Source organism: Elephantulus edwardii, unplaced genomic scaffold (assembly GCF_000299155.1).
Source record: "Elephantulus edwardii isolate Elephantulus edwardi_28Jun2011 unplaced genomic scaffold, EleEdw1.0 scaffold00028, whole genome shotgun sequence".
NCBI lineage: Eukaryota > Metazoa > Chordata > Mammalia > Macroscelidea > Macroscelididae > Elephantulus > Elephantulus edwardii.
Genome location: NW_006399778.1, coordinates 998870 through 1023588, shown reverse-complemented (window position 1 = coordinate 1023588; position 24719 = coordinate 998870). Strand labels below are relative to the sequence as shown.

General features: G+C 37.9%; 1 protein-coding gene across 3 annotated transcripts in view; it reads right to left on the bottom strand.

Moving 5' to 3' along the window:
• Positions 1-24719, bottom strand: part of EYA3 (eyes absent homolog 3 (Drosophila)) — a 96853-nt gene that overhangs the window by 1585 nt on the left and 70549 nt on the right. For all 3 annotated transcript variants that reach the window (XM_006883446.1, XM_006883448.1, XM_006883447.1), the window contains 9 exons: positions 20611-20788; positions 18630-18769; positions 17759-17842; positions 16026-16115; positions 13538-13596; positions 10468-10628; positions 6910-7024; positions 5202-5323; positions 650-750 (listed from right to left, as the gene is read on the bottom strand). In XM_006883446.1, the coding sequence (XP_006883508.1) occupies positions 650-750; positions 5202-5323; positions 6910-7024; positions 10468-10628; positions 13538-13596; positions 16026-16115; positions 17759-17842; positions 18630-18769; positions 20611-20788 (1050 nt within the window). The remainder of the gene's footprint in view (positions 1-649; positions 751-5201; positions 5324-6909; positions 7025-10467; positions 10629-13537; positions 13597-16025; positions 16116-17758; positions 17843-18629; positions 18770-20610; positions 20789-24719) is intronic.

Genomic DNA, 24719 nt, shown 5'->3' with positions numbered 1-24719 from the left:
GTAAGGTCAAAGATTTTTTTAAGAGCTGTAATATGAATGGACATGTTCACGCCCACATTTACAGTGCATTATTTACAACAGTAGTGAGCTGGAAACAATTCAAATGTCACTCAATGGCTAAAGAAACTGGTACATTTACACACTGGAGCATTTTGCATTCCTAAAAAATGATCAAGATTTGTGAAAAACTGCACAACACAGATGAACCTAGGACAAATTAAGCTGAGTGACTTAAAGTCACTCACAAAAGAATAATGGTATAAGGCTACTAATTTAAAAGGCTAAGGAATGGTTTACACACAACTTTGAAGGGGAAGGTTAAAATCAGATTTTGATCAGACATTGTAATTCATTAATCAATGTTATAGAGCAAAATGCATATGACTGACTAAATGAAATATAGTATTTACAAGATCACAAACACAATTATTGAGAGAAAATAAAATTTGGTAATATACTGAATCTCTAGGGAAACAGAAGGAAAAATGCTAACTGGAGAAAAAGTGGCCCTTCCTTGTTCTTTAAAGAAAAATGGAAGAGGAAAGAGGGCAAGGAAAACCACTGGAAATGCACAGTACGCTGCTGAGGCTCCCAAGCTGTAACCTGCTCAGCACACTGCTACACAAACGACTGTCTTTACCATAGTTACCTGTTTGGCAGCAATTTCTTCATCTCGCCCATCTCCAATCACTACATATGTGACTTTCTTCCCAAATCTTGACACGATTCTCTCAAAGCAGCTCTCTTTCCCTGATAAGGAAAAGACATTTCCTGTTGGGACAGTTCTATACCAAAGAGAAAGGCTGCTGTTGGCTTCATCTGCAGGTGCTCAGACCAACCAAGTGGTAGCCCAGGTGGTGTGGTACATAGGATGAGGGGGTCGGAGCAGGTAGGCCCCCAGCCCAAAGAAGAAGAAACTGTGCCACTAAACAAAACCAACTCTAAACCCCTTGCCTTTTATAGACATCTCACTTTTCAAGTTCCTTTAACCTTAAGGTTAAAGGTGAAGTCCCCATGATCTTAAGTGTGAGAGAATTTCTATAAATGAGAGACAAATAGGGAAGACCAAAGAACAGATGCCTTTTAACTGGGGGTGCAGGTGAGGAGTCCTGAATATCTCATGGACTGCCAAAAGAAAAAACATCTGCCTTGGAAGAAGTATAGTCCAAGTGCCCCTTAGGGGAAAAGTGTGACACTTTACCTTCCATACTTTGGGCACATTGTCAGGAAGGGCTGGTCCTTGGGAAAAGGCATCATGCTTGGAAAGATGGAGGGTCAGACAAGGAGATGGACTGACACTGTGATTGTAACAACAGGCCTAAACACAATGGAGGTACGCGTAGGAATGGGCAAGACTTTAATCTACTTATGTACACAGGGTTGCTATGAGTCAAAGTTGACTATGTGCCCCTGACAACAATAAGGGCCTAAGCAATGTGAGAACTGTGAATACCACCTCACTCACTCTCCCACCTCTTGCAGTTCTACAGCTTACACAAAGCACTTTTCAACTTATTCCTTCATTTAATTAACAAATTAATCCAATGAGATGGGTACCATTTCAAAATAGAACCCTGAACTTTAGTGATTTGAGCCAGTTCACATACAAGCTGTTTGCTGAACTAGAATCTGGACTTAGGGTTCTTAGCTCTGCACTCTGTGTCATGATGACAGAAAGATTTCTGAGGGAAAATTTTTTAGGGTAGGAAAGAGAATGAAAGCAAAAAGCTCTAGCTTCTGGTTAGCAATAACAGGCAAAGAGCCACTTCCTTCTAATTCTTCATTTTCCAGAAACCGGCTTTGGGTGGGTCTTGTGTCTTTCAGTGGGAGAGACTCCAAAGAAGAGTCTAGAGAAATGGCCGTAACACTTATGACATCTGGAATTTCCTATTTTGGACTGCAACTGCAATTCAAGTATTCTATCACTGAAATCAACCTTGGATGATACACATCTCTTGTAGACAGTTCTGTGAAACAAGCCGATGTATCAAAATTCAAATCCCATCTGAAACCAATAGCTGCAGGAAAGACATTTTATTTGCCCAAGTAAATAAAAAGGAAATGATTTCCTTGACTCTTTTTATACTTTATTTCCCTACCAACAACTACAATTAATCAGAGTCCTAAGTAGGCTTCCTTCTTCATTCTGTTCCATTAACCTCAGTCTTTTCTTCTAGTCAGATTCAGTGACTTAGCACCAAGGTGATTAAAAAGGTGCCTCTTCTTCAACACACTTGACTGCGATCTGCTGGAAAGTTGTTATAGTAAATACAAAATCACACAGTTTTAAGATGATTGCAATGTAAAGAGGGAGCTCTGGCCAGACAGTACTTTGTGCTGGTAACCTAATGGCCATGCCTCTGTGCTGGTCCAAATCTACTAGTGGCTCTGTGAGAGAAAGATGGGCAATCTCCTCTCATGCAAGTCACAGCTTTGGAAACCTGCTGGAGGGTCAGGTATGAGTCAGTTCCAACTTAACAGAAATGACTTTGATAATGTAAATGACAAGCCTTTATAAATCATGACCAGCAGCCAGGGTGCAACTTCAAGTCTTTGATATTCCTAAGTCATGTGGTACTTCAAAACTGGTGGAATAGTCACTTCACCTTGACACTAGCTTTCTTTGGGCATTATCTCTCTGGTTATAACACTTCGGTCCCTTTCAGTGCTAACATTTTATTATTATAGTAGTAGTATACCACTACTGACAACTGGATTCCAACTACAGATGCTATTTTATTATTGTTTAATTTGAAGCAAGTGTTAAAGGGTTAATATTTTCTAAAACAAGGTGGGCAGTAAATTGCACAGGAGGAGAATGCCCATCTTTCTCCTGTGAAGTAGCTGGTGGATTTGAACTTTGTGCCCTGGGTTTGGGTAGTGCAACTACTTACCATGAGGCTCCCAAAGCTCCCTCAAATTATATGTATTTATCCATTTTCTGTTCAGGTCAGGTTCACAGATAGAAGTAGATTAGGTCTTTTTTCTGAAGTGCTATAGACTCGAACTGTCAGATAATTCTATTAACCATCTGCAACATCCAGGGACTCCTTGCCTGCACATCTTCAGTGCTATTAGATAGTCACAAACCCAGAAGGCCATATCCACTTTCAATCCTATCTGCAGGGTATCCACTGCCATTGAAAAGATTCTAACCCAGAGCAATTCTCCATCTGGTTTCCAACGCTGTAAGTCTTTAAGGGAGGAGAATACTCATCTTCTCCCACAGACACTCCAGAGGATTTAAACCTCCACCTTTTCATTGTTCATTAGTAATTCAATACCACCAGGGCTCATCTTCAGAGTAAGAACTTCCTTGACAAAGCTTTGTACCACAGGACTTAAATTTTGTCAGTCTGATGTGTGTGAAATGTATTATATTTTAATTTCGTTAATTACTGGTAAGGTTAAAGAACTTCTCATGTTTATTAGCAATTTAGATTTGCTTCTCTACAAACTGGCTGTTCAAAATTTTTGCCGATTTTTCTAGTAGGTGTTTGTGATGTACTGATCTGGAGGAGTTCTTTATAAATTCTACACATTTATTATCAGTGAAATGTTCTGAAATGATCCTCCAGTCTGTGGCTTGTCTTTTCATGGTATAAACTTTTAAAACTATGTAATTAACTAAACATATGAGCTAAAAAAGCTAATTTTTGAAATAAAGCAAAACAGTACAAACAAAAACCCAAACAGTGGGCCTTTTGAAGCTTGTTTTTAAAGAGCTGAGTTAAACATTGTTAAGAGGTCAGGGTTGAAATGCAAAGAAAGCTTTAAATTTTATTATTTTGTGTGTGTACTGTCAAATCAAATCTGACTGGTACAGGAGGAGATTGTTCCTCCTTCTCCAGCAGAGCATCTGGTGGATTTGAACCGTGCACCTCTGGGATTGCAGTGCAGCTTCTTGCCGCTAGGCCACCAGAGCTCGCCTATTCAATACTCTTTTAACCTTTACCATATTTCAAAGGCATTAATTCTTCTTTAGTATTCCTTGTTCATTGTTTAACTTTTTCACATGCATATGAAACAACTGAAAATACAATTATTGTGCCTTGAACAATTATAATTTCATATAATTGGTATTAAGCACATTTTTAAGGGTACAAAGTATCTGAATTATCAAATATCATTAGATATTTACAACTTTCCCGACAGATTTTCATTTTACATGATATAACACGTAGGAGTCCAAGGGAATGACTGCAAAATACAGGAGGCCAGGATCTGAATCCTACCTGATTTTTAAAAAATCTAGTATACCAATGGGCTGTTTGGCAGCATCATGATAGATGGAGAAAAGATTGTTAACAGCTTCAGTTTGCTTCGTTCCACAATCAATACTCATGGTGCCAGCAGCCAAGAAATCAAAAGCCAAATTGCATTGGAAAAGTCTAATGTCAGGGACCTCTCCAGAGTACTAAAGTGCAATGATCTCAGTCTGGAGACTAAGGTGCACCTGATTCAGGCCATGGTCTTCTTAACTGTGTGCTATGCATCAGAGAACTGGACAATGAGGAGGGATGATAGAAGGATAAGATGGAGACAAGTACTGAATAATCCATTGGCCTCTAAGAGAACAAACAGGTTCGTCCTAGAGCGGGTGAAACTAGGCTGCTCCTTGGAGGCAAGGATTCTGAAGCTCTGTCTAACATACTATGGGCATGTTTCAAAGAGACCAGTCCTTGGAGAGGGACATTATGCATGGAAGGATGGAGAGACAATGCAGGAGAGAAAGAGCCTCAACGAGATGGATTGACTCAGTGGGGTAATGGGGATGGGTGTCTTGGAGACAGTAAGGTTGGCTCAAGACCAAGCAGGGTTCAGAGCTGTCGTACATAAAGATGCTAGGAGTTGCAGGTGATTCAAGAGCACATAACAACAAGTGTTTTTTCTTTAATTCCACAATGTATTACTTTCTGTGAAAAGAGAGAGACAGAACCTGAAATAAGGGAAAGGAAGATGTTACAAAAGAGTATGATAGATGGTATGCTCAATGGTTCTGGGTTTGAATTATGTTTATACTATGCTTCTGATTTACTAGCTATGAAGGCTTCGGGAAACTACCTATTAGGCTGAGATGGCCTAGTTAGTAATATCAGAAGATTGTTACAAAGATTATAGGTATTATATATAAACCAAGTGTGTCATAACCAATAAAACTGGAAAACCAGTGACAAGAAATACAATTTAAAACAACATACCAATTTTGGTAGCACTGTAAATGTTTTCAATAGGGAATATTTCTCCTAGTCCATACAAGAGAACTTTGGCAAGAGCTGGAACCAGCTGGGTGGTAGTGATCAGAACATTCACACAATTTTTCCTGGAAAGAAAAACATAAAAGAAAACAAATAAACAAAAAACCAAATATGAACTCAAACTAACCTGGGAGCAGAAATTCAATGGGTCAGTTCTCTGAGAAGCAACTATTAAAAAAACTGACCTTGAAAGGCCTGATAAGGGATTTGTTTGGTGTCTGTGCTCAGTTTATTTCTTTATTTAAGAGCACAGACATGGGACTTAGTGGCACAGAAAAGCAACGTGGTTGTGGTCTTATTTCCTTGTGATTGTTTTAGTTCACTGAGCATAGGAGCACATAAAACTAACCCTATGCACACCCATGTTTATTGCAGCTTTGTTCACAATAGCAAGGAGTTGGAAACAACCCAAGTGTCCATCAATAAACCAATGGATAGAGAAGCTGTGATATATTCACACAATGGAATACTATGCTGCATTAAAAAACAAGGAACTTATGCAATATTATTCAAAATGGCTGACTCTGGAAAACATTATGCTGAATGGAATATCCCAGTTACAAAAGGACAAATATTGCATGGTGCCACTGTTGTAAAAGAGGACTGACCTTGGGGTTGGGGAGAGACTGAGATGGGTTCAATAATGTATACTGCACTGAAACAGAGGAGGGAGAAAACTGTTTAAAAGAGATATGTGATTAGGTATTTCTGTCATGACAGGAGGCTAGAGCGATGGCTACATGGTGGAGTGGACCTGGGGGAGGTTTTGTAAAACAATGAAAGAATTTTTCTTTTACTTTTCCAAGAGGGTAGTATTCTGGGGAGAGGCTTGGGAGGGGAGAAATGTGCAATAATGAATGAATGGATGCAAAGCCTCTGTAAATTTTTACTGAAATTAATAATAAATTTAAATTAAAAAACAAAACAAACCACAAAAAAAAAATAACCCATGTTTTTTTATTGATCCCACATTTTAGAAAACAAGCAAATAAAAGGCTGATCCAGTAAGTGTGTTATTTCATCATCTGAAGGCAATTCAGCCCATAAATAAGACAGAGCTGAGGCCTTCTTTCCTTGTGTGTAACAACAAAAGAGATTCTAGAATACATACTTATCATTTAACTTTGCTGGATTTCTACCCTTTGGTGTCAGTTTTACTATTTGTTCTACTGGATGTGGACTTGGAATTCTTATCTTGATGGAAAGGACAATAAACATATTGTTCTAGATATGATTATAATTATAATTATTTCCCATTTTAAGTATCAAGTTGAAATCTCCCTTACTGTATACTCATTTTTCTTTTAAATTACGCCTTCTTAAGTGGGCTCTGGTACATTTCCTGTCCTTGGAATATTTGTGATAACTCTATGTGTGCTCTTTGTTATAGCTATACCCATTTCCTGGGCTGGAGATTATAGGTTACGGAGTTTTCATTTTGTGAACTAAAAATGAGAGGAATGGAAAATGGTTTTATAAATCTCCACTAAAACCCTAATGTGTGCTAGTTCCCTGCGCTTCTCCCCTAATATACTTTGCTGCATCATCTCAGTAACTCTCATTCCTATCTCAAACCCGATTTTGGAAACAGTCTATCCTGAGCTGGGAGAGGAAACAAAGGGGATGAGATCTGAAAGTATTGTTTCCATACCTGGACTGGATGAGAAGTAAAGATTTCAAGGCAGTTCCTAACCAGGAGTCTGTTAAAACTTCAATGTCTGCTCTTAGTCTCTGAAGTGCTTCCTTTCTCTGGGGACTGAGAAGACCTTTGGGAATATAAACAGACAAATTTATTATTTTGACAACATTGCTGACATTGAGAAAGCGATTTTAAAATTCAATTTTAAAATAGTGTGAGTCACTAAGGTATTCTGAAGCTACTGTATTTCTCTTCCTAGAGAAATCTCCTCAAAATGCCATGTTTCAACTAGCTAAGGAGCTTGCATCAGAAAAGAAATCACCGCATGATTTCCTTCATCAGAACGCTTTGGTGTGGGTGGTGGTGGTGAAGCAGAGTGTGACAACAAAAAACACCCGCAAACACATTAATGACGCAGCTGATTTACACACTGGCACAAGTTTCTTCCCTCATCACTGACCAGTAACATAATGTGCAGGCAGTGGGCAACATTTTGAGTTGCAGTGCTTTAGAACTTGACATCAAAGCCAAAAGGTGGATAGAATGAGTCTGGGAGCCAGAGGAAACCACAGTTATTCCAATCTCTTTCTAAAGAAACTAAAGCCCAAAGATGAAAAGAAAATCTTTACACAGAATGCTAATGGCTTTCGATCTTTTGATCTCAAAAGTTTTTTCACTGTGTACTTTCACTGATTTCACGACATGTTAACCTGGACTTCTAGGTTAAATGATCAATTGTCATTTACTTGTACTGTTCTTTGTAATGAATCTAGCAGGTAAGAGACTAAAGATAGGAAGATCTAAACAATTAAATACAAACAAAACAATTTATCTGATGGAAGCATATTGCTAGGCACCTGGCTTATCAAACAATGAAGGTGGCTCTGAATTTTCTGTGTTGTTGTTGTTATGTGCCGTGGACTCACCTGTGACTCATAGCGACCCGATATACAACAGCCCTAAACCCAGCTCTGTCCTGTGCCAATCTCACCGGCTCTGTCCTGTGCCAATCTCACTATCTCCGACACCTTCACCCCAATTACCCCAGTCACTGAATCAATCCACTTCATAGAGGGTCTTCCCCTCTTTCGCTGTCCCTTCACCCTCCCAAGCATGACGTCCCTCTCCAAGGACTGGTCCCTCTTTGTAACATGTCCAAAGTATGTCAGATGAAGCCTCAGAATCCTTGCCTCCAAGGAGCAGCCTGGTTTAACCCTCTCCAGAATGAACCTGTTCATTTTCTTAGCAGTCCATGGTACATTCAATACTCTTCTCCAGCACCACAGCTCAAAGGCATCAATTCTTCTATTCTCCCTAGTCATTGCCCAACTCTCTGATGCATAACAAGTGGTTGCAAAGACACTGTATCAGGCGCACCTTAGTCTCCAGAGTGACACCATTGCTCTTCAGTACTCTGGAGAGGTCCCTAACAGCAGACTTTCCCATCACGATACATCTTTCTTGGCTGCTGATGCTGAGAGTGTTGACTGTGGAGCCAAACAGACTAAAGCTGTAAACAATCTTAATCTCTTCACCATCCATCCTGATGTTGCCTATTGGTCCAGTGGTCAGAATCTTTGTCTTCTTGTTATTAAGTGACAATGCATAAGGAAGGCTGCAGTCCTTGACCCTCTGCAGCAAGCGCTCTGGGTCCTCCAGTTTCAGCAAACAGGGTTGTGTCATCTGCATAACGCAGATTGTTGATGGATCTTCCACCAATCCAGATGCCACACTTCTCATAGAGCCCAGACTCCTGGAGAATCTGTTCTGCATATAGGTTGAAAAGGTATGGAGATAGGACACATCCCTGGCGTACACCCTTCCCAATTTTGAACCATGCAGTGTTACCCTGCTCTGTTCTGACTACTGCCTCTTAGTCCAAGTATAGGTTTCGCATTAGCACGATCAAGTGTTCTGGGATTCCCATTCTTCTCAGAGTCAGCCACAGTTTGTTATGATCCACACAGTCAAATGCCTTTGCATAATCAATGAAACACAGATAGACAAAGAAACCATGTGGTCTATTATGAGTAAAATTTATTCTCAGATTGATGGTTTTACGATTCAAACCTAGAACTTGTTTACTTATTATCTCTGATTAAAAATAAACAAAACTAAACAATATCCATACATATTTTCACTTTTGTTAAAATGTATTTTTTTGGGAAGTGTTCTGAAGCAGCCTGACTCTACAGAGGTTTGATTTCTGGTTCTGGTGCGATTTAGGGGCAATGTTTACTAGCTGTTAGGTATGAGCTGATTGTATTCAGCCTCCTATTTAAAATGGCATTTGGTCACCAGTATGGGGTTGGAATCCAGGTCGGGAAGTATTCTGACGCATGTGTCAAATGTGATAATGGTTACCCATGGGGGAGAGTGTTGGTAGAGCTCCCCGATTAAAATAAACCTGGAAGCAGGAGTGGCAGGCACTTCCATAGCTTGCTTCCAGAAACTGTGAATTTGAAGAAACAATGAAAGTTATACAAGTGTTCAGGTCTTTCGTTCATAGGGTCACTATGAGTCATCTATGACTGGACAGCACCTAACAACACAACAACATATTTTACAAAATACACAGGTGAAAATTATTTTTAATCTGTTTTCCATCTATTAAGTGTTAGATAATTTTCTTCAGATGCAGGTACTACATAGACAAAGGATCAGAGACCTATATTGCAAAGGAAAACTATGAAAAGAAAGACTTAAGTCTTTGAGAGGGGAAAAGGAGAGGCCTAGAGTTTTCAATGCAAAAAAATATCAGCTCTGAAGAAAGAAAAAATAAAAAGGGCAATCAGGGTCTTGAAGCTTAGCAGCTCATAGTTTTTATCTGAAAGACTGAAACAGTAATAAAAAAGTTAACTGTAAGAGTCCATCTTTACTTTCTGCATGTGACTTTCTATGGCCATGGTGTGGTTACTACCTTGCACGGTGACACTGGATAAGGTGTCCCTGCTACCCTTGCACTGGACATAAATTTTCTTAACTAAAAACGAATGAATTAGACTAGAACACTAACTCTGTCTCTTAAAAAGCACTGATCATACTTCCTATAAAACAACTTTATTTATTCTTCTCGCAGTTCATGGGATACATGGTATTCTCCAATGACACCATTCATTCTTCTGTCATCCTTATTAATTGTCTAATTGTTAGATGTAAAGAAGTAACTTAAAATACCATGGCTTGGATCAGGCAAACCTTAGTCTTTAAACTGACATAATTGCTCTTTTTTGTGAGTAGATTTTTGCTACTAACCATGTGAACCACCCAGATAATCCGATGCTAAGAGACACTAATGAGAAATAAATGCGGAGCTTCCTCCAACAGTTTTAATTAAATTTCATGTTTGTAGAAGTAATTAAAATCTAAAAATGCAACAATGAATGAATGAAAATCCAAAGTCTCTGTAAATGTTCATTAAAATTAATAATAATTTTAAAAAAAGAAAATTAAAATCTACCTATGGCAATAAGCTCACAAGGAACTGCAAGGTAAAATCTAAGGAATTCCTGAAAATACAACAAGAAACCAGAAAGAAATAGAATTAGATGAGTTACATGGGACACTTACCGCCCACGTTGCTTTTATGTTTATCATAGATCTCTCTCACTTTTCGGTACCGGAAAGCCAGCTTCCTCATCCAGTCCACACCTCCCTGGACACCCACTGAGGAACCGTGGCCACCACTGCCTCCTGAGCCACTGAAACCATCTGTTGAAAAACTGTAGTTGCTGCAGAGAGAAGAGATGACAAAAATGAAAACCTGTTAAGGCATGGAGAATTTAGCCTGGTGCCACCCAGTTCTCTGTCCTAACGGCTCTGAGAATCTTCTGAACCTCTTTGTGTCAAAGTCCATTTTTCCACTAGTTCTCTATCTCCTTCCCATTACCTCTACCACAGAAAGAATTGAGAAGGAAAGAAAGAGAAGAACAAGTCACACACAAGCATAACAGCATCCCTCTGTCATTGCCTTAGGATAGAGCATTATTTTGAATAAAACAGTAAAGAGAGGAAACAAAATTTCAGGCACATGCATATATAATATTTTTTTTTAAAGTATGAAATAAAAATAACCCCAAATACTAAGACTATGGGGAATGTTTTTCCTTTCATTTATAAAGTCTACTGGTCACTGAAGTACTCATCTCTCCTATTTCTATTCCTCTTGGTTGGGTACAGACTACTCTACAATATGAAATGAAATGGAAATGACAATGCTAGACTTTGGAGACTAGGATCTTTTGCCTTCTCTCTTTCAGCATTTGCTTTTGAAGGGATCATGATGTGAGAACACTTGAGTAGCTTCACACAATTAGGGAGAGAAAAAGTGAGGCAATCTGTCATGAAAGTATGCATAAGCAGCCCTCCAGCTCCAGTCAAGTCTTCATGTTGACAGCAAGCACAGAGATCCTGATTCCTAAGCTGCTCCTGAACTGACTCACGCTATGTGTAAGACAATGTCTGATGTTTTCAGTTAACTAAGTTTGGGAGTAATATGTTATGTAGTAATAGATAACTAGTGGTAAGAAGTTATGTTGTAATCGCAAAGGCACATGGTTCAAACCCACCAGCTGCTCTGTGGGAGAAGGATGGGCAATCTCCCCCCACGTGATCTTCTGCTCTGAAAACTTGCTGGAGGGTCTGATACAGGTTGGTTTTGACTCAATGGCACAACCACAACAATACAGTCAAACAGGCTGAATTAATTGTGCATAAGTAAAGATTTTTCAATGACGAATAGAATTAGAGATTCTTCAGTTTAATTAAAAGTAAAAAAGTATCAATGAAAATAGTGTGAGATTTCTATTCCTTTTTAAAAAAAGAATTCTATTATGTTTTGTGTGTGTACCATTAAATTCGATCTGACTAGTACAGGATAAGATTGTCCCTCCTTCTCCAGCAGAGCATCTGGTGAAAAGATTTCTATACTTTTAAGAAAATAAAGCTGTCAAGAGGTATCTGTGGTTGACCAGAAGGAGGAGGGAAAAAAGCATCTAGAGTAGTGTCAATCATAAATTGATCCAGACAAGGCTTTTAATAAAAAAAATGGTGCCATACCTAGCTGTGCAATGCCCAGCATGCATTAATACAAGCTGCTCCTGACAGGGAAACCGTTTGAGCATTAAATGATCACACCAGTTGTGTTGATTCTGACTTATGGCAACTTCATGTGTCAGAGAACTGAGCTCTACAGAGTTTTTAACGGTCATTTTGGAAGCCGACTGCCAGGCCATTATGTCGAGGTACTTCTCGGTAGACGCAAACCTCAGCAGCCGAGCATATTAACTCTTCCTATCAAACAGGGACTCAACTAAATGACTAGGCCCTTATAAAGGTGATACCTATGGTTCTGCATGGCATTTAAAATTTCATAGAAAAAGCACTTAAAGAAAGACTGTTAGTGTATGCCATATATATGACATAAAGATCCATCCCTCCCTCCGCTGCTCCAAGGGAAAAAGATAGGCAATCCCCTCCCATGCAGTTCACAGGTTCTGAAAGCCTGCTGAAGGGTCAGCTAAGAGTCAGTTCTGACTCCACAGCAATTACACGTTGTAAACTACATGCAAACTCTTCTTTTGTATGATATGTGCATTATGCATGTGTAGTGAGTGTTTCCAGAAGATCTATGTACAAAATTTAAAGCAAATAGAAAATTTTTAACATAGACAAGGAACTGTTAATAGTCTAAAATGTTTTAAATTATAAAGAAGGAGACAAACTTTTTAATTCACTATGAAAGAGTTTGAAATAGCAGCAGGAAAATTAAGAAAAACACAAGGAAGAATTTTCTAGCTAGGAAGAGAAAGAAACATCAGAACAAACACATGAAAAGATGTCTTTTTCCAAAAATCCTTTAAAAATAAGCTGGGAAATTTTTGGATCACTCTTAGCTAAGACTGTTATTGTTGTTATGTACTGCTGAGATGTAAGCAACTTATAGTTGACCCTCCAGCATGTTTCCAAAGGCTTAGATTGCATGAGAGATTACTCATCTTTCTCCTCTAGAGCAAATGGTAATTTGAACTGCCTGACTTTGGGTTGGCAGTGCAACTCCTTACCTACTATGCCACCAAAGTTCCCTTTAGCTAAGACTACTGGGTCATGAGTCAGTAGTTAAGAAAACAGGGAGACTGAGCAAGTATTTTCCTGCTGAGGTCTCCTTCCCTTAGCTCTCATTGTGATGAACAGTAATGTTTGTGGTTGTCTTCCCTGGGGTTACTCTGATACCACTGAACTTCCACAGGTAGGTTTCTGTGCGCCATTCCTATGTTTATTTGTATTAAAAATAGCCCATTTTATTCTGATTGTCTTTTAATCATCTGGTCAAAGACAAACTACTAAAATTCTTCATGCAGATAATTTTCCCTTCTCCTACCACTATACAGCTCTTCCTTCAAGCTCCTGCTGAAATGCCACTCAAGGAGAAGGCTGCTCCACTACTCATGCCACTCGGCCTGAATGACTTTCTTGTCTGTTACCATCACATTTTTTATTGCCACCTTCTCACTTTGTATTTCAAGGATTTGTTTCTGCCACATCTAACAGACTGTGAACTCTTTAAGGGCTGTCTTTGATTTCCTCTGCACCTAGACACATATCTTGCATCTAAAAATGGTAATGTTGTTCCAGACATCACCTCAAGTCTTGGCCATTGTCATCAGAAGCCACATCTTCTACATGTACTTGGTCACACTCCTGTCAAAAGACAAAATAACAAATTCCTTTAGTTCAGGGTCAGAAGTGTTGTTATGACCATTACATACTGTAAAAATAACTATGTAACATAACAGGATAATTAAATACTTCATAGTCTCTTTTAAGTGTGGCATTTCACTGTCACCCCCCTTATTGTTCAATTTCTTTTAAGACCTGATTCAGGTCATATTCATAAAAAATCGTTTAATGTCCCCAACCTCTAGTTACGTTATTTAATAGGTCATTTCTCCAACAGCTCATGAACTGTGGAAGCTCCCTTACTGTTAGGTGTAAGTTCTTTTAAATTGTGTCTCCTGGTGAAGCACCCATCTTTTTAGCCTACTCAGGTGGATTAAATCAGACAGATTCTGGAGTAGTGTAGTTTTCAATGAGAATGACTGTAACACAAAGTTGTAAATTCAAATTTAAGAGTTAGGAGACTAAGACAGTCTAAAATATGGGATGAAATGATTAAGAAATATACAGCTAGTGAGTGGCAGGATGAGATCAGAAAGAATCTGGATCTTCTGATTCTAATCCAAGATTCTTTCCAACAAGCCTATATTACTAGTATAAAATGCCACGCCTATGTCTGATGGAGTCACTTTTTGACACAACATAGGGTAGTGGTGACACCACTTAAGGTATTGCTTTTGAAAGTGAGGGCCACTTGTATCAGAATCATCTGGGGCAGTTTGTGTGTTTTTTTTTTTTTTAAAAAGCATATTCTTGGATTCACTCGACACACCAGAATCGGGATTTGTGGGAGTGAAGTCTCAGAATTTACATCTTAAAAGACGAGCTCCCCAGGTGATTCTTATGTGCCCTAGAGTTGAGAACTACTGACCTGGGGACAGGAACACATTCAGGTCAAATTCTTCACAGAACTTTCAGTCCTGAGTGAGGACTATGTCTAGAAAATCATTACAAATACAATTTGGCAATAATTATTGGCGCACAGAAGGTTTTCAATAAATGTTTGCTGAATAAAAACTATGATGTCCTAACTTCTAAAGGTCAATGGATGATTAAAGCGTTGTGATAGTTTAGGTGAATGTACAGGAATTTAGAGCTTTAATAATTCAATTTGTTGGAGGGCTGTATAAATAGAACTAGATTACATAAAAAAGAAATAGTACATTTGTATTGTAAAATATTGTTTCAGTTCTATATTTTCACTTTAAAAAATATGTAGTACTCAGTTCAAACTGAAAAAAACAGGAAGGTTTTTCTTCCTATTTTTGTCCCAAACATTCAGATCCCTTCCCCAGATATAATTGTTACTACTTTCTTTTGAAGTCTAACTTCTTAACTAAGGCCTACAGTGGAGAAGTAACTTTCTAAGTGGAAACTCATAATCTGGTCTTTTGACTTCAAGCCTTGTGCTTTTCTACTGTATCATGTTCAAGCCCAAAACGTTCATCATAATGCTCTGTTTCCTAATTGCCCTTCCAGCTAACTATACATCAGGGTGAACCTATACATGGAAAAAATGTTCCCTGTTTATAGATCTGACAATGAAGAGACTATGTTATGAGAAAGTAAAACTTGAAGAAGAGTAAAAAAATATAACAGATTATAATCAAACCCATTTTAATATATGTCTGTCTGTCCATCTATCTATCTCATCCAACCATCCATTCATCCAGTGAGTGAGTACTGACTTACTATGATCCTTTACCAGATTTCTGATAAGGCTATAAATCTTTATAAGAGAACATAGCTTCGTTTTTCTCCCTTAGAACATGGTGGATTTGACCGTCAATCTTTTAGTTAGCATCCCCACAGGTTATACACTATACTGCCAGGATGCCCCTCTGTGTGTGTGCGCGTGCGTGTGTACCTATATATCTATATCTATGTGTTTATATATGTTAGCTATCTCAAAAATTCAATGCTGTTGAGCTAGAACTGACTGAGAGCGGACCCTCCAGCTGTTTTTTTGGAGGCTATGAATCACACGGGAGTGGAAAGTCCACCTTTCTCTCTCAAAGTTGCTGGTGGATTCAAACCATGGTGCGGCATCTTCGTTGGATTAACATCCTAATTCCCTATGGACTGGGCCACCAGAGTTCCAGCTATGTTATATACCTATAAGAAATTAATTTTTTTATGTAATTTGGCTTCCATACTGTCATATAAATCAGTATTTTGCTAGATTGATCTGTATTTCCCTCTAGAACTAGGTCACTACCAAGTGTTGTGTTTTTTTTTTTTTAAATAGCAAATAAAATGGGAAGACTAGAATCAAGTTTGCAGTGAACCAGCGAAAGCCCTTATTCTACAAGACTGTGTGTTCCTCAGTGGCCAGCTCGCTTATTCATACCTACCTGGTCTAACTACATATCTTTTGAACATAATAAGCACAAATCCAACAAATAGGTATTGAACAAACGAATTAATGGATACATGGAAACTAAAACACTCACCTCTAAGTCATTGAAAAAGAGATGTGTATCAGCCACTTCAAAAATCATTTCTTCCATTGTTAAACCTGAGCCAATCACTACTGTTGGGTCCTGGAAATCAGTAAGAGAAAAACAGCTTGACCTAGTCCTCACAGCACTGGCTCTCATCTTCAGACACTTCAAAATGATCTCAGGTTAAGGCCAATACAGCAGATGTCAACAACAGTGACTCAACTATACAATTTCATTTTCAGTCACAGTCAGAAAAATTCTAGAATGTTTCTAGAAACTTCTAGTGACTAGGGTAATAGTACATAAGAACAAAGTAAATGGGGACAAAGAGATGTTAAAAAAGGAACTCAAGGGCTTGGTAAAAAATTGTGTTCATCATTAGTGTCTTCCTTTACTTGAAAAACAATCTTTTAAAAATGCTCTAGTCCAGAGGAAACAATATTTATTATAAAAATATTGTGATCTGTAGTACTCATTTATCTCTCCTGTGTACACCCCCCCACACACACACACACAGTATAATGACAAGACTCAGTTATGTGACCACCTCAATAACTGGGAAGTGAGTAAAAGGCTCAAGAGTCAAACTATTTGAAGGAAAATGAGTATCTTTTGTTTGAAAAGAAAGCATTACTTTCACTCTGAGGCTAAATGACCTTATTTTATATACTTTTATAACCCGCTTAGTCATAAAGTTTATGTAAGTTTGCCAGTCTAGATAGTAAAAGCCTGTTGTTGTGTACTACAGAGTCGGAAATGACCCATAGCTGACCCTCCAGTGGGTTTGCAGAGATAATAAATCATATGGGAGGAGACTGTCTACTCTTTTCCCACAGAGCAGCTGGTGGATTCGAATCGTATACCTTTGAGATTGCAGCGCAGTTTCTTACCACTAGGCCACCAGAGCTCAAAAGCCTATAGAAAGCACTTTTTAATAGAAAGAACCATACTAATGACAATAATAACTGAGAGAAGAAAATAGCAGATAATTTTATAAAACTTAAGAGGAACAGAAAAATTGGATTGTGGAGGTAATTGGTGCAGAGATATACAGTTTTAATCCTCTCAAAACAGCTCATTATCCAATTAAAATTTATGATTATACTACAGATTAAACATTTGGAAATGCTGTCTGACATATTTAGTTTAAAAACAAAGTACATGTTAAAATGACAAAACAAAACAAAGTACATTATATATTTTAAAAAGACAGTTTTATACATAAGTTTATGAATAACTCATATAAGCAAAAGTAAGCAAAATGCTTGGCTTTAGCATTTACAAGTGACTTAAGGTATAGAAAGCCCACAGGCACTGAGCTGATTATAAGTCACAGCTAAACTATAGGACACAGGAGAATTGTCCCATCAGGCTTTGAAGACTAAATCTTTATAGAAGCAAATGCCAAAATTCCAACCTTCTGGTTAGCAGGCAAGTGCCTGAGGTACAACAGATCAATATTCTTTAGCATACAGGAATATTCCTGAATTTAATCTTTACCATATGCTACTACTGAATCTTTTTAGTCTTTCAAGGCTGGTTATAGATCTAATATCTAGCTTTACCATCAGCTCTGCATGACCACGTAGTTTGCTTGGTATAAACTACCTGGTTAAATTTCACATGGAAATAAAAAGCCGACAGGATTGAGGTGGAGATAAGCAGAGAAAATGATTTTAATTACTTCTTGATATAGTTCAAAAGAGAGGTAGTTAAAACAAAGGAACTAAGTCCTAAATTACCTTTCCATATTTCTGGGCATAGGATCCAGTTAGGAGGGAATGGAAGATGATGATGGTTTCATCTAAGTCCCATAGAAAAACCCGCTGAGGGTGGAGAGTATGAAAGATAATGAGTGGAAATATATCAGAACTTTTGTTTTTCTTTTCTATGAACAGAGCTTCAATGGACCTCTGTTTTTAAAACATTAACAGCAGAGAAACATTTAAAATACAGCTTTTTTTCCTTATTTAAATGTTATTAAAAAAAACTGAAAACAAAAAGATAGCACAAAAATTCTACCATTCTCAACATTTATCTAGAATTTTCTAGTTTTCTCCAACAGCAAAGCCAACTTATATGTTCATAAAGAATTCCTACAGTACTCACACCTTAGACTATAAATGAGTGCCAACCTCATTACTAAGGTACTAGATAGATTTGGTTGTACAGCTCACAGAAACTTGGCCTAAACTAATTTAATCTAACTTGATGTCAGGATTTTAAAAATAAAGAACAGCATAAAATCACTTGTGATTCTTAGCTTTCTGAATATGATGTATGTTCTAATTTCCCCTGGAATATAGAGAACAGTCTGTTCTTCTCTTTAAAATGTTAACCATCTATCTAAATTTCACCAAGCTTTTTTGATTCTTTTGCTAAAAAGCACTTGAAAAAAATATAAAGTAGTTATGAAAAAACTTGTTTCTCCCTTAGTCAATTTAATTTCTCCTATTCAGGAATTAAAGGGCACATATCAAAGAAACTCACTATCATCACTATCACTGTTACTTTCTGAGTTAAATAAAATTTTACAAAAAAGAGGAAATGATTATTAATAATAAGAAATAAGAAAAAAATACGGAGGTAACTCAAATGAGTTACTTCTCATACTTCCAATTCACTGTCTTGGGAAGAGCTGGCATCAGCTTTCCTCTTGCCCCGGTTCTTGCCTGTCATATTTTTCCTAGATAGGTCATCAGTATCTTTACTTGGTGTAGTTTGGGACAAAGATGGGCTTGTAGAAGGGTCTCCTTGAAAGGAAAAGCAAGACATATTGTCAGTGGTTACAGTTTCCAATAACCAGGAAGAAAACTAGCAAGTTCTCTGTGTCTAAAGCAGCACACTGTACCAATGGGGATTGGTAAACTCAACTTTCCTAAACAATGTGAGAATGAGCTGAGGCATTAAATATTGATAAGTGACAACCAGAAAGACAATGATTACATCATATTGTCTCCTTCCTGGTTAAAACCCTTTTATCTATGAATATTTTTTTGCCAAAATAAAGAAAATCGAAAAGCTTGAAATAAAATTTCATTAAGATCAGCATTTTTCAACTTGCCACTACTGATATTTTAGTCAGATAATTTTTGATGGGGAGAGTTAGTGTGTATTTTAAGATATTCAAATGAGTTAATTCTCATACTTCCAATTCACTGTCTTGGGAAGATGTGTCTTGGAGAATGTGTAACTAGAATGTTCCTTGGAGGCAAAGATGATAAAGCTTTGTCTTACATATTGTGGTCATGTTGTTAGGAGAGGTTAATTCCTATAAAGGGACATCATGCTTGGAAAGGTGAGGGCCAGAGGAGAAAGACCCTCAGTGAGATGGACTGATACAATGTCTGTGGCAATGGACTCAAATGTGTTAAGGATGGATGGCACAGGGTAAGACAGAATTTATGTCTGTTGTTTATAGGGTCATTATGAGTTGTACTTGACTCAACGGCACTAAACAAGAAGCATCATCTTTAGTCTTTACTCAATGTTTCTTAGTAGCATTCCCAGAATCAACAAATGTCTCTAGACATCACCAACTGTCCCAGGGGGATAAAGAAGGAAATTGTTTCTAGTTGAGAATCACTACTCTAAATGTAATTATGAATTTGCAATAAAATATTGAAGGCAGCAGATCATGTCAAATGGCCGTAATAAGGATATAATCACCAAAATTCAGACTGGAACATGGTAGTTTAATTTTTTTAATCAATAAATTACTGGCTAGGGAAGAGGAAAGGCAGAGAGATATAAAATACATACCAACCTATCAAAATGCATGAACCATATTTTAATCCAAATTTAAACTTCAAAAAGAAAAACAAAATTAAAATTTATAAGGAAACTGGAAATATGACTACCTAATGGATATGTGATGATTTAAGGAACTTTTGTTTAATCTTTTTTAAATAAAGACATTTTAATATGATACTAGTAAGACAGGATGCCTGGAATTTGCTTTAAAACAACATGGAAAGGAGGAACTGAGGAAATATAATTGAAGCAATATTGTCCATGAAAGTGAATTATTAATGCCAGATGATGGGTGCATAATGGTTCATCGTATTATTCTGACAATTTTTGCATATGTTTGAAATTTTCCATTATTTAAATGTTAAAATTGTTACAAAGAACACAGAGACTTAGACAAAATAGAAATGCAGGCACTATCACATTATTTCAAAGTTATAAATAATAATAAGTAAATAAAAAGTTTAAGGACAACTGCTCTGAGGTCACAGCAGGAGACTGAAACATGAATGCATGTTTTCAACCTGTACAAAGTGTTCCAAGACTGATACTTGTCATTGCTGTGACAAACATGTTAAAGTTAGGGATAGTAACTCAGTGAAGGCGTGGGAATCAGATCAACAGTCTTTTCATGCTTGGTACTTTCTTGTTCACAGTCCCAGAAATACTTTTAGCCTCTAATCTCTTGCTAGTAATTCATTACACTCTCGTTCCAAAGTTTATCTACTCACCGCCAGAGAGTTAAAGTCAGGGTAAAATGACTGAATAAAACAATTTTCATTATCATCTAAAACAACTTATTGACTAAGGGCTCTTAGACAGTTTTGAGAACTGTGGTGCTCACCAGAGGAAAGTCTCTGCGCTGCAGGGACCATGACAGCAGGCTTCTCGGCTTGGTATGTGGTTGCTGCTAACGTGGTATTCTCAGCATCACTGCTGCTTTGGCCAGTGACTCCAAAACTAGAGCTGGGGTAGCACGTCTGGTACTGACTCTGACCAAGGATAGTGTAGGTGGGATAGTCCTATAAACCAAAGGGAACAAGGGAGGAAAAAAAAGCATCATTCAAGTATAACATTAAATTTAATACAAGAGACGTTCATGTTTCTTCTATTCGTAGATGTTTTCCTAAAATTTTCATTTTTCTCTTTAACCATTAGCAGTCTTCTATTAAAGAAATTATTTCAAAATAAACACCACCTAATATAAAATAAAGTCAAGTAATACCATCTAGAAAAAAAATATCTCAAAATGCAATCTGTGGAATCTTAAAGAGTCAGGGACTGAGTTTAAGATTAAGGGGATTCTGGTGGCCTAGAGGCAAGAAGCTGTGCTGTAATCCTGAAGGCACATGGTTTGAATCCATAAAATACTCCACTGGAGAAGGAGGAACAATCTGTGCCAATTAGATCTGATCTGACAATACACAATAAAGAAAAAAAAAAGATTGGGGGAAGATTGAGATGAAAAGTCCTACACTTTCCTCCATACATAATACCCTTCTGTTTATTAACTAGCTCATTTTTACATATTAAATTTCAGCATAAATATTTACATAGAAACTTTGAGAAGATTCTACTCTTAAGACCTAATTAGACCTGTTTGAGCAACTATCATAAAGCTATGTCATATTCAGTTTGTAAGGATACTGATGTATGGCAGAAAGAATATCAAAGAATAGAATAAATCATAAGTGGGGGAGCTCTGGTGGCCTAGTGGCAAGAAGTTGCATTGCAATCCCAGAGATAAGCGGTTCGAATCCACCAGATGCTCTGCCGGAGAAGGAGGGGCCATCTCCTCCTTTACCAGTCACATCCAATTTGACGGTACAGAAAATAATAAAATAAAAATTAAAAAAAAAGAATAAATCATAAGTGCTAAACTCAAGAAAATTAAAGATACAGCAGGAGAAAAAAAAATTCTAATAATACGATAATGAATTATACAGGGAGCGTTGATGGCCTAGTGGCAAGAAAGTTGAGCTGCAATCCTGAAGGCCAGTGGTTAAATCCACCAGCTGCTCCAAGGGAGGAGGAAGGGTAACCTCCTCCCGTGCGATTAACTGACTCTGATGTCCTTCTCCAAGGACTGGTCTCTCCTGGCAGCATGCCAAAACTATGTGAGATGGAATTTCATAATCCTAGCCTTCAAGGAGAGACTTGGTTTCACCCTCTCCAAGACAGATCTTTGTTTTCTTGGCAGTCCATGGTATGTTCAAGACTCTTCTCCAGCACCACAACTCAAAGGCATAGATTCTTCTTCTGTTATCCTTAGTCATTGTCTGCCTCTCTGAAGCATAACAAGTAATTGCAAAGACCATGGCTGGAATTAGGCGCACCTTAGTCTCTAGACTGACATGGTTGCTTTTCAGCACTCTGGAGAGGTCCCTGACAGCAGATTTTCCCCAATGTAATTCGTTTTTTGATTTCCTGACTGCTCATGTTAAGAGTGTTGATTGTGGAGCTAAACAAGCTGTAATTGTTAACAACTTCAATCTCTTCTTCATCATAGTGCTGCCAACGGGCCCAAGGGTGAAGAGTCTTTGTTTTCTTGATGTTGAGCTTCAATCCATATTAAGACTACAATCCTTGACCTTCTGTTTCAGGTCGTCTTCAGTTTCAGCAAGCAAGATTGTGCCATTTGCATATTGTAGGTGGTTGATGAGTCTTCCTCCTATCATTTACTTTCTCTTGTTGTGTACCACTGAATTGGATCCAACTGGCAAAGGAGATTGCCCCTCCTTCTACCCTGATTTTGAACCATGCAGTGTTTCCTTGCTTTATTTTGATGAATGCTTCCTGGTCCAAGTATAGGTTTTGCATAAGCACAATCAAGTAGTATTCTAGGATTCCCATTTTTCTCAAGGTTAGCCACAATTTGTTGTGATCCACACAGTCAAATGCCTTTGCATAGTCAATATAACAGATAGACATTCTTCTGGTACTCTCTGCTTTCTGCCAAGATCCATCTGACATCGGAAATAATGTTTCTAGTGCCATGACCTCTTTCAAACCCAGCTTGTATTTCTGGTACTTCTCTATCAACGTACTGTTCCAGTCATTTCTAGATAATCTTTATCAAGATTTTACTAGTGTGTGATATTAATGAGACTGGCTTAGGACAGGTAAGGGTTCAGAGCTGCATAGAGTCACTATGGGTTACTAGACAGCACCTAACAACATTATATTGGTTATTTTTTGTTATTATATTTTGAAGGAACATTCTTCTAAGTGGTACAGCACTCTTCTGTCAATCTGCTGTACTGAGGTAACTTGGGGTTGCTGTGATGCTGAAATCTGTGACACTAGGGTGTCAAGTGCCATAATAGTTACCCGTGGTGGACAGTGTTTTGTGGAACTCCCAGTGTTAAGACAGGTTTGGAAGCAAGAGTGGCATCCATTTTCTAAACAACATGTCTCTGGAAACACTATGAACTTTGAGAAACGATGATAGTTATAGAAAGGCTTCAGGTCTTTTGTTCTTAGGGTTGCTATTAGTCATGCTCGACTTGACGGCAATCAACAACAACAAAAGCAGTGGGTAAGGAGTTGCACTGTCAATCCAAAGGCAGGTGGTTCAAATTCACAAGCTGCCCTGAGGAAGGACAGATAGGCAATCTTCTCTGAGAGCCTCTGAAAACTCGCTAGAAGGTCAGCAGTGAGTTGGTTCTGAATCACTGCAATGAACAGTAACTACTTTTGGGATACTGTGGATTCAGGTCCAGATTATGACACTAATATACAGTGAGTCACAAGAATTTTTTATTTTCCCAGTGTTATGAAAACGTTATAGTTACACTCCACTTTTGTCGCTGTGTATTGTGGAGTGGGAGTCGACCCATATTTGGTCCTCCAGCAGGTTTTCAGAGGCAATAAAGTACATGGGAGGAGACTGCCCATCTTTTCCCCACAGCGTAGTGCCTTACCAGAACTCCCTCTACACTCTACTGTCGTCTATATTAATAGGTTTAATGTTTCTCTGGTTAAAACACTCAGAGTTGTCATTCAAACATCAGTGGTTTGAACTCACCAGCTGCTCTATGGGGAAAGATGAGGCAGTCTCTTTCTGTAAAGATTTGTAACTCTGGAAACTCTATGGGACAGTTCTACTTTGTTATACAGGGTTGCTCTAAATTGGAACAAACATGGTGGAAGTAGGTTTTTGGTTTGGTAATCTAGATATATGAAACAGCATTATGAAAATGTTTATAATATTGCGAGGTTTACCAGAATATGATACAGAGACACAAAATGAAAGCATGCTGTTGGAAAAGCCGTACTAGTAGACTTGCTTGGCACAGGGTTACCACAAACCTTCAGTTTCTAGGAAAAAAATGCCAGGACGTGCAAAGTACAATGAAATGAGGTGTGCTTATACAGTAATAAGTGGAATGTAGGAAGAAAATTATCACTGTGGACTGAGGTGTTCAGAGCTTTATGAGATAAATAAGCAGAAGAGGTAAGAACCGAATATGCTCTGAAAGTTTTCTTAAAGGGAAAAATGTTTTCTTACAAGTAGCCTGAGATATCTGTGGGTCGGGATGACTGACAATGAATATGAATGAATTTTTTTTTTGCACTAACTAATGGTGTATAGCTTGGGAGTAGAGAAATGAGGGTTATAAATGAAAAGAAATAGTAACTGTAAAAAGTTCCTGAGCAGGTAATGACATTTGGAGAAAACTAAACAGGATTAGAAATTGAAAAGGCACAGAGAAAAATTGGAATTGAGATGAATAAATAACAATGGCACTTTAGGAGTAAAACACGGGAATCACAGCAAAAAATGAAAAGGGAAGAATTCCAGATGGCTAGATTAAGTAGTGGTATGGGGGAGGCGTGCACCCTTCGATAGCGAAGAACAGATTCAAACCTAGAGTTGCTGTAATCAAGGATGCTTTGGGCAGAATATTAAATGATCCAGGAAGTATTAAAAGAAGATGGAAGGAATATACG